The sequence below is a fragment of the Fukomys damarensis genome, unplaced genomic scaffold (assembly GCF_012274545.1).
Source record: "Fukomys damarensis isolate Sample0158 unplaced genomic scaffold, DMR_v1.0_HiC HiC_scaffold_19, whole genome shotgun sequence".
NCBI lineage: Eukaryota > Metazoa > Chordata > Mammalia > Rodentia > Bathyergidae > Fukomys > Fukomys damarensis.
In genome coordinates, this window is record NW_022900931.1 from 56,510,591 (window position 1) to 56,521,478 (window position 10,888).

The 10,888-nt window shown below is 53.6% G+C and overlaps 1 protein-coding gene across 1 annotated transcript; it reads left to right on the top strand.

Moving 5' to 3' along the window:
* Position 1: 1 nt before the first annotated feature.
* On the top strand, positions 2–1,182 carry Cebpa (CCAAT enhancer binding protein alpha; the record flags this gene model as incomplete). The annotated part of the gene is made up of 1 exon (XM_010631943.2): positions 2–1,182. A coding segment is annotated over one exon (312 nt), but the record flags the coding sequence as incomplete, so codon positions are not given.
* Between the last annotated feature and the right edge of the window lie 9,706 nt (positions 1,183–10,888).

Here is a 10,888-nt window from a genome sequence, read left to right on the forward strand (position 1 = left end):
CGCGCTCAAGGGGCTGGCGTCCGCGCACCCCGACCTCCGCACGGGCGCGGGCAAGGCCAAGAAGTCGGTGGACAAGAACAGCAACGAGTACCGGGTGAGACGAGAGCGCAACAACATCGCGGTGCGCAAGAGCCGTGACAAGGCGAAGCAGCGCAACGTGGAGACGCAGCAGAAGGTGCTGGAGCTGACCAGTGACAATGACCGCCTGCGCAAGCGGGTGGAACAGCTGAGCCGCGAACTGGACACGCTGCGGGACATCTTCCGCCAACTGCCGGAGAGCTCCTTGGTCAAGGCCATGAGCAACTGCGCGTGAGGCGCGCCAGCCGACCGCCCTGGGCCGGCCCTTGCCAGGACCCGGGGAGTGGTTTCGGGTCGCCGGATCTCAAGACTGCCCGGCCGTGCGAGCCACGACTAAGACATTCCGGTGCCGCCTGAAAAAGCCTGGCCTGCTCGGCGCGTCCCTTCCCTGTCTCTGGCCGGACTTGGTGCGTTTAAGATGAGGGAATGAGATGGTGGTTTCTCCCTGGGACAGGGGGGAATTCTTGGGGCCGAGCTGGGAGCCCAGCGACTCTAGTATTAAGGAATAACCTAGTGCCTTGGAAATGCAAACTCGCTCTGATTCCTACCGAGTAGGGGGAGCAAACATGTGCCTTGATATTTTATCTGGAGGGTTCCTGCCTCTTCTGCCGCTGCAGGAAGCCTGGAGAGCAGGCTGGGTCCGGGCCCATCAGGAAGCTGAGATCCTAACCATCCAGCCCCAAGGCTCGGCTGTCTGCGAGGGTCCAGAGAGGGGAGGAGGCTTCAACCGAAGGTTCTCCCCTAGTTCCGCACCGCGGTGGCAGGTCCAGGATTTCTTGCCTCTCTCACCTCCACCCTACCCCATGTCAGGCTGCAACCCACGGAGCTGCTTGGGTTAGCACTCACCAGGGCACCAGCAGGAGACCCCGCCCCCAGTCCCACTGGAAAGCTGGGGCCTGAGTTGGCCCTAGGGACTGGTGTTCGAGGGGGTGGTGACCTGGTGGAGGAGAGATGTGGTCTTGGGGTGGGAGGGTAGAAGGATATTGGGACTGTCAGCCTTGTCTGTACTGTATGTCACCAGCATTGCCGTACAAACATGAAGCACAATCCGTCCATCCCAGAGGAACTGGAGTTATGACAAGCTTTCCAAATATTTTGCTTTATCAGCCGATATCAACACTTGTATCTGGCCTCTGTGTCCCAGCAGTGCCTTGTGCAATGTGAATGTGCACGTCTATGCTAAACCACCATTTTATTTGGTTTTTGTTTTGGTTTGGTTTTGCTCAGATACTTGCCAAAATGAGACTCTCCATCAGCAGCTGGGGGGGGGGCTGAGCCTCTTTCCTTTGGTTTTGGGATTGCTTTTGCCCCCTGGGGAACCAGTGAGGTCAGATGCGCTTCCCCTTCCCCCTAGGCTTTCCCTGTCCTGGGTCCTGGGCCTCCTGGGCCTCTGCTACCTCTGGCTGGGGCTGCCCGCAGGCTTGTCCCCCAAGAGGACCTGGCTCCGGGTCTGGAAGGAAGTGCCCTCCAGCCAGTGTGTACACATGGCCAGGGCTGGGAGCAGGGAAGGACCCCTTGGCTGTCTTCTTTGGGGGAGAGCATAGAGTTTCGTGTTAGATGTTTTATGTACTATATCTATAATATAAACATATCAAAGTGAATTTTGGTGTCTTTTTAAAACTAGAAAGAAGCTACTTCTGAGAGTTTCTATGGGCCAGGTCACACATTTTATCTGGCTGAGATCTTGATGAATTAGCCTCTCTCGAGCCCCTCTTTACCTTGAGGGGGTGACTTCCCCCAACCAAGACAAATAACGGAAGGAGAACAAAGCTCCAGGCTGACTCTAGAGCCTGAAGGAAGAGTTCTGTGAAGGAAGGGGTGGTGCTGGGGGTGTCTTAGAGAGGTGTGTGGGGCTGAGGTCCTGGTGTGGCCTGGGAGAGAAGGACCCAGAGAAGGCAGACCCACCCAGCGGCTCCAGGCTCTGGGGCCCTTCGGCCACACTTCCAAGTCACTGGGCTCTAGCGTCAGAGCAGCCTGACTCACCTGCCTTGGCTCCAGCCTTCTTCCTGGGTGGGCAGGAAGAGGCCTGGAGGGGTCAGACCCTCCACCCCTCCCCACTTGCCCTCACTTTCCCTGAGCCTTATGACTTTAGCACACTCCAGTGATGCCCAGAAGGGCAGCCTGCAGCCTGAGCCCCCCTCCTCATCCTCCAGATCTCTCCTGCCCAGCCAGCCAAGAAAGAGGGCCACAGCGTGACCCACCCCTGCACACTGCCTGTACAGCCGGCAGCCCCAGCATCCACCTGCTGATCCGGTACCAAGCAGGAGACTGAGAGCTGATGATCACCCCATGAGGACAGGCACGCCAGCATCCCCTCAGCAGCAGTGACAGCCAACCTAGGGAAGGTGGATCTCACCCCTGCCTTAGTCCAGGAGGCCTAAAAGCATTAGCTCAGGAGGCTGCTGGTGCTTTCAGTATCTTCCCCTCTGCAAGGGTAAAAGGTGAAACATGTTTTATCCCTTTTCACAAGAGGGCATACCGATGTGGGCCAGGGCATTTTTGAGAAATTACACATTCTTTTAAATTCTGAAAACTGCAGCTTGATTTGCCTGCATAGATAATTCCCTTCTGCCCCCTCACCTCTGTCCTGTGCTTTGCCGCTGCCTCACCCATGACTGCCCTTGGCAGAGACCATGAGCCCAGTGAGGAGGCGGCAGCCTGCCCCACCACCCTGGGAACCGAGGAGGCACAGCCCCACCACCTGCCTAGAGGCTGGGGCAGGCCCCAGCTTGCTAGGCCCCAGCAAACCCTCTCTGAGTTCAGTGCTAATTCCAGTTTTTCTAGTTTAGAGGGGCTGATCCTTCGCGTCCCCCTTTGCCCCCAGATCAGGTCCCAGGATGTACAGGGGAGGGCCGACCCTCTTACCCTCCCTTCTTCTCCCTTCTGCTGGGCCTTCCCTCCAGGGGCTTCCTCTTTCAAAGCTGGCAGCTTTCCAAAGGGTGGCCCTGCTGCTTTGCACCATGAGATCCAGGATGGGATGTGCTGGAGACAAGATGGAACCAATCACATTAGCCCCAGGAAAGACATGGGGAGAATAAGACCTCTAGAGGGGCTAAAAGAAGACAGTGCATCTTGTTACAGAACAGTGCAAAGCCCTCCCAAAAGCAAGGTGAATGTGGGACGAACATGTCCAACGTTTGTTCTGTGCCCGGCAGAGGTGCCCCCAGGAACAGACACTTGTGGACACCCACTGCTTCCTGCAGGGCTCTCCTCGGTTCCTCTCCTGACTTGAGCCTACATGAAGACCCACTCCAATAAGCCTGGCACTGAACCACCCCAAGTATTTATTGGACGCCTACTGTATGCTAGGGTCCATTCCAAGGATCCGGGCACTTGCTGGGAACAAGCAGACTGTGTTCCTGCTCTTGAGGAGCTCACAGACTCAAGCTGTAGTGTCAAGGTGACCAGTGCAGTGGGGGAGGGGTATCAGGTATCCCAGAGGCAAAGGCGTCGACCCAACACCTGGTGAGGGCAGTGCCACCCACAGTCCCAAGGTGCTTGGATGCTTCTGCCTTGCATGGCTGTCCCCACAATGGGCAGTGCCTGACTGCCGCCTTCTCCAGGCCGCCCTTGAGTCCTGTGTCCTCTGACGGTACTGTTCAGGGGAGCCGGCCTTCGGGAGAGGAACAAGCACTGATGGGAGGGGAGGCAGCTCCTTTGCCACCAGCTGCCTCGTGATGGTTTAGTGCCCTCACAGATGTCACCTTTATCTCTTAGATCTCCTGGGAATTTGCGAATATGGGGTTTAGCCCTAACACCTGCAAGAGCCTCTGGGACTGCAGGAGTGTCTGCCCCTCCCAGATCTCCCGCCCCCTCCTTTCCAGGCAGGAACCTGCCAGGCCTCCTCCAGGCTGATTTCACAAGAGGGGAGGGGGCCCCTCACAGTAAAGGTCAAGGGGGAGCAGAAACCCTGACTTTGCTTAACTCACAGGCTTCTCCTTGCAGGGCACCCAGAGGCCTTTTGCAGAGACTCAGTAGAGTCCTTGCCTGAATAATGTTGTTATCTCAGCTGTTTCTTTCCTATGCTGGTGGGCAGAGGACACCTTTTATCTTCTCTTTAGATAAACCATCCATGTGTGGTAGCACACACCTGTAATCCCAGCACTCTGGGAGGATGAGGCAGGAGGATCTCAAGTTCAAACTGGGCAGCTTGGTGACTAGGGTGACCCTGTCTCAAAATAAAAAATGAAAAAGAGCTCAAGATGAAGCTCAGGATAGAGGCCCTCAGTTCAATACCCCCCTCCCCAAAAAACCCTAAATCACCTTCGAAAGAACTTCCTTGATTCTATGAAAGACTCCGGCTTTCTCTCTCATCATCCCTACCACTCCCCTTCCCCCATACCCTTCTCTGTGGATGGAGCATTTGACGTAAGCAGAGACAGAGGAAAGATACCAATTCACTATCAAAGCATCCTAGCCCCATCCCAGAGCAATTAAAAAGCCAGATGGAATCTCTGGGAAAACGGCATTAATAACACGAACAATCTGTGCAGGCCGGCAGGAGCCCAGGAGCCTCAAGGAGGGTGGGGACTGGGGAGGGGAGGAAGGCTGGGGTGCTGAAGGACGAGCTCCAAGCAGCATCTCAGCCATGTGGTGGCCAGCCAGTGATGGGGCCATCACAAGGGTGTGCTAGGTCTGGCCACAGCTGAGCCGTCCTCTCCAGACCTTGCAAGACCCTCTGTGCACCCTGGATCCTGGTGGCTGCAGACAGAGCCAGACAAATGTGGAACCCATTACTCAGACAGCCACAGCTTCAGCCAGAGAGAGATTTGCTTCTCCTCACTTTTGTTATTATTTATTATTTTTCTAGCTTTCTGGCCCTACCCAGTAGAAACAAACCTCCCCACACCCACTGCCAGGGCCTGACAATAGAAGACGGAGTTGGGCCCCTCCCCCAGGGCCCAAGCCAAAGGAGCTCCCCTTAGAGAGCAAAGTGGAAGGCACTTTGGGCAAAACCAGCTGAGCTTTCGAGGGAGCCGGGCACAGGGGCCCAGGTTACTCTGGCTGCCTTGCAGGCCGTAACACGCTTCTGTTGTTCTGAAGCCTGGTCTAAACAGAGTCCAGACGCTAGGTTTTTCTACAGTAGCCCCTGTGTTCAGACCTTGTTCTGGAGACCCAACTAAGGTGAGTTTAAAGAAGGTGGATCACAAGTTCAAGCCCAGCTGGGGCAATTTGGCAAGACCCTGTCTCAAAAATAAAGATTTTTGAAAAGTGTTGAGGATGAGCTTAATGTGAAGGTCCTGGTTCAATGCCCAGTGCTGTAAAAGAGAAGGAAAGTTAGTTTTCATATAACCATCAAGTTGGAATGGGAATTCGCTCATTTAAGAGGTATTTTTTGTGATTCTCATGTGCCCAGAGAACCTTCATCCTCATTGTCTCCTGACCTCATCCTTCACCCCCATCCTCCCTGGAAATTGTTCTCTCCAAAGTCACCACAAGCTCCTACAACTCCTCTGAGGTCCCTCCTGCCTTGCTCAGCCTCCTGCTGAATTTGGCTGCAACAGATGTCCTGTGCCCAGCCCAGGGCAGGTCTTTGACATGGTTTTGAATGCAAGAACTTCACTCCAACTCATCTCTTCTTTACAAAACATCTTAGTCCTCTCCTTTCCCTTCAAGGGTCTTCTGGGTTGGCCTGAGATCTACAAGGCAGAACCTTGAAGGACCAGGGCCTGGTACTGTTGGAAGTAACATAAGACACCAGAAAGAAGCCCCCTTAGATGAGTCATTGCTTCTATAAAGTGGCTATGAAGTACAGGAATCCTAAGCAAGGTGGCCTTTCCAATCCTAGGTAGCCATGCCATGCCTACCTGGCTTTGGTAGAACCAGAGTCAAGCCAGACCCCAGTGGGATGATCATGCTCTGCAGAGATATGGGACAGGAAAGAAGCAGGATTTCCAGAAGAGGGGACAGGGGAGCTTCCAGAGATGCACAAAGGTCAGGGGGCAGCCAGGAATGTGGCATTTCTGTTTTAAAAGGTATTTCGGGCCTTCGGGCCTCCTTCATATCCCCAGTCTAGGAAGAGTAGCAAGGTCCTTATGGTGGGACAATGCCCTGAGCGTGGGGACACTAGTGGACAAATGTGGTGACCTGGAGCCAAGGCATAGCACTCAGAGACCCAGAGAGGCCCTGAAGGGGGCCATCACAGCCTGTACACAGCCCCCTTGGATCTGAAGACACTTCTGTCCTTGGCAAGTGACAGCACAACCTTTCACTGGAAATAAAGCCTTTCCTCCCTAAGCAACCACTGTCCCTCCCCTGTCCCAGCCACGGAGGCCTCAGAGAGCCCCACCCCACCCCCTGCCTCCCCTGAAGCCAATCAGAACCCCCTCTGGGAGCCTCCCAGGAACACTGTGCCCTCTTGCTGATCAGGAAATGCGGCTGATTTATGGTGCCCCCCCCACTCCCTGCACAAGTTGGGCAATGGTCTCAGCTGGAAGTGGCAGCTCAGATCCTTGTCCAAAGAGCAGGAGGTAAAGGGATGTCAGAGATGGTGGGGGGGGTGCCTGCTTCACAGGGGGCTGCCGTGACCTTCAGCATCAGGTTAGGGCCCGTCTGAAGTAGCCTCCTTGAGTGATTTACAATTTGCAAACACGTTTTATTTGATTCCTGAGTTTTGCTGGAGCAATTACAGTGACTAAGCACGAAAAATCACTCCCAACACAGTGTCTCCTCGCTATTAGGAAATGTGTTTGCTTCACTTTTTTGCCTGGTGCGGCAACATTTTAAAAACAGACTCATTCACTGTACTTGAAGGCAATTTGTTCCAAATTTTCCCACTAATTTGATTTTAATCTGATATTTAAAATTTGTGTGACCACATTCCCACTGATTTATAGGGAATAAGCCCTACCTGGCAGAGGTTTAATTGGCCTCCACTCAGTAGTCCACAGGACAAAGAATTTATACCAGAACAATTTGAAGGCACTCTGGTCTCTAATGCTTTAAATACAGGCTAAATCAGCGCCACTTGCCTGGGGGCAGGACGGTAAGTGTGAAGCTGTGGTTCTCCTGCAGTGTTCTAGCATGCAGGAGGCCTTCTGTCCTCTAAGGAGCAGTCAATCAAGCCAAACTCCCTGACTCAAAGCTCACTTGATGTTGATTCTGAACTGAGCTCTGGAAAAAAGCAATTTGTTCCCAGGTGACAAATACAAGTCTCCGATTCCTCAAATCCTGTCCTGGGGATGCCTGAGGACCATGAAGCCCTGGCACTGAGCTGAATTTTGCCTTTGCCTCTTGCTGACTGGGTGGCCCTCACCAAGTCTCTTAATTTCTCTAAGCTTCAGTTTCCGTTTATGCAAAATGTATGCAAAACTAGTACCACACCTCCAAGTTGTGAAAGGTAAACAGGCAAAGCCTGTGAGACACTTGGCCCAAGCTCACCATTCCCATGTGTTGGGGCAGCAGGCAGAGCGAGAGGGGTTGGGCACATCTTGGTCCTTGGAAAAGCCCCAATGGAAGGACATAGTCACTTGAATAATTTAGGCCCAGATTCTTGTACCCCGATACCCAAGGGGTTATAGTCATGTTAACCTCGCTTACATTTTTCTTTTACCCTCAAAGAATGCCTTTCATTTGCTTAGAAAGGGCTCCCTGAGCAATCCCTGGGAGCATTCCCTCTCACCAAAGACCTTGAAGACTGGACACAGAGGTCAAATCCTCTACTGCTCTTAGAAGACAAGGCACCATTGCCCTGCGTGGTGCTGTGATAGAAGTTTCTTCATAAAAGTGAAGAATCCAGGTGATGGCAGTGGTGAGTGAGGATAAGCATTCTCACTGGGGTGGCAGCCTCGCCAAATCCTGATGGAGCTCTTGGCCTCAGAGGCTCCCCATGAACTCCTTCCGCCCAGGAAGCTGTACCTCAGCAGAGGGGTTAGCCGTGGCTTCTTCCCTTTACTGGTGGGAGGGAAGCGGGAGGTACATGCTGGCTGGGGACCTCTCCTGCTCTTGTTCCCCTCCATTCCTGGGTCATCTCAATGGTTGTCCAAATGGCCTGTTCCCATTTGTCCAACCGACCTCTAGCCAGTAGATGAGGGAGGCTGGCTCCAGTCTCACGGGAGGGCTTACTAGGCCAGGCCAAGTAGATGAGGGAGGCTGGCTCCAGTCTCACGGGAGGGCTTACTAGGCCAGGCCTCAGATACCTGGGGAGTTACCTGGGGTCCTGAGATGGTGGGAGAAGAGCACAGAGGCAGGCAGGCAAGAGGCCTCACACAAGCTTCCCCAGATCTGGGGCTGTCAACCAGAAGGAGCTCTGAAAATTTATCTGGCACCTTTTCCCTTTGCTGCCAGGAACATCACTGTGAGAGTCATTCTAGTTAGTGAGCAAACTTCTCAAGCAAGGCAGGAAGGCAGCTCTCAGGCTGCACCTCACCGCTCAAGCACAGGAAGCTGCTGGATTCCACTTAGCAAGCCCAGGAGGATAGCAGGTACAGAGTGGGAACAGGAGGCCTTATATCACCAGCTCTCCACACCCAAGTCAGCTGGACTTGGCACGGGGCAGCAGGGAGGACAGGCTCAGCTGTGGGCAAGTCCCAGGGTGGCCCAGAGAGAGCGGCGTTGTGTGGCTGCTGCCATGGGGGCAGAGTGTGCCATGTACAGAGGAACATGGGGCTGATTCTGAGGCTTAGAATAGAGTCCATGCCCACAAGGGGTGAAGTGTCTCCCCAGGAACCATTCCCAAGCCCACCAAGGCCCAGTCCCCTCTGCTCAAGGAGCAGTCTCATTTGGAAGAGGTGGAGGCATGTGAGTCATGGCCCGGCCCCTGAGCTGAGGGGAGGTGGGGACGGTGGCTCTGAGCCTAAAATGTGTCAGAGGCAAGATGAGCATCTTGAAGGACGCGAAATTTATGTAATTATGTGGGACAGGGCTGCCTAGGTACATAAGCCACGCTAGAAAAGAGAACAACCCACTCCAAGTCCTCTACCTTCCAGAGCTGCGCGAGTCTCACCAAAAGCTCAGCTGTCACCAAGGAACCTGGCACCCTGAGAGGTGACCCAGCCTGGTCTCCTGAGTTCCAGAGCCATGGCACAGCAGAGGCTCTGTCCCACTAAGACCAGAGATAAGACTCGGCTGGGACAGGACAGGACCAGCCCGTAGGCTCTTAGGGTTGGCACCCAGTGGAGTGGTTTAGCCCTTGTCATCTCCAAATCCACTCACAGGAGTGAAATGTTCGTGTTTCCCTAACACTCTCCCAACTGGCTTCGTTCCATGACACCTTCCCCCACCCGCCTCCACTCAGCCTTCCTCAACTTCATCTATTTAGGTTTTAGTTATTTAAATTAAATCAGCCTCGTGTAGTTTGGAACATCTTTGAGAATTTCCATATTGGAATGGCATGTCCAAGTCATTGCAAGGGCTAGGTTTGGGGGCTAGATGGGGGGCTCGATTATCATGGGCCACCCTTTTCTGCTTTGCCATGAAACAAGGACTCATGGGACACCACAGCACGGTGGCCTGGAGGAATCCACTGCTGGGGCTGGGGGAATCTGGCACATGTCTGAGGGCCAGGGTGGAGCCAGGGCCTCCCTGAGACTCCACCAGAGAGCTGCTCACAGCACCCAGGCCTCGACACTGGTTACACAAGGGCTGGGCCCGCATTCCCACCCACTGGGGGCGTGAGGCTGTGTGTACCCTGGCCTCAGCACACACCTGCTGTGTGACCAGCTGCAGGTTTGGCAGCCTCTCTGTTTGAGCATGTCTGAGAGGTGTGCCGGGATTCCCAGAGGCAAGATGATGAATGGTCTTCCTCTGAAACAGAGCAACCACAAGAACCTGATCCCAAGACGAGTCACGATGAGGAAGAAAAGGACCAGGGCACCTGGCCACTAAGAAGGGAGCATGAGTCATAAATAAACTACCCACGTGCCAGCCAGATCATTCATCTCTCCAAGAGAGCTAAGGGTCGGGAGCTAGAGGGCTACAGGACCTAGGGTTGGGCAATGCCTCCCTCTGGAGCTCAGCTCCTGGATCCCTGCCAGCTGGGTCCTAGGTGATGTTAATGGACTGGGCAATGAAGAACATTAATGCTCTTTGGTTCATCCTGAGGATAGCGCTGGAGGACCCTAGGATGATGCTGGCATCTCAGGACTCCTTTGGTTACCGCACATGGGCATTTCAGCTCCAGATACCCCACAAGGACCAGTCCATATGTCACGTGGCCAGTGAGTTTCCACCAAGCAGTCTTAAGAGCCCATACCAGATCCCAGAAACATAACAGGGAGATGGAAGTCAGAGGAAAGAAGGGGAGAAGGGGCCATTCTCATCACTGGGTGAGAAATGTTTTCCTTGCTTCACCTAGGCATGCCTCACTGGCCATGGAAGGACCCTGGGGAATGCTGTTCTACTGTCTCTGGAGCCTGGTTCACAATACCCATGGAAGGGAAGAAGAAACAAAGGGATGCAGCTGTGAGCAACTCAGGGCTGCCCAAATAGGCCCTAAGAGTGCACTACAGAGGCAAAGACAGGCAAGAGTTGAATTTTCACTCCCTGATCTTGTTTCCATGTGTCCTTTGCTACATTTTGCTTGGTATCATAGAATATTCTGACCTTTGGGCAGGAGCAGACTGACTCTGCAAACTCCCTCTAGAATCGTTAAAGCTCTGGGTTGTACCAAACATGGAGCTGGATAGATTTTCACCAGAGCATGGCCGAACTATTAAGAGAATCAATGTTTGTCTTAGGCACCCATCCTCCAGTTCCAGAACAGTTTTAGTCATTTTTGCTCAAAGCGTTGTCTCTGCTCCATTTTCTCTCCTCTCTTTTTCATGGACAATATTGATCCCTATCTTTTTTTTTTTTTTTTTTTTTTTTTTTT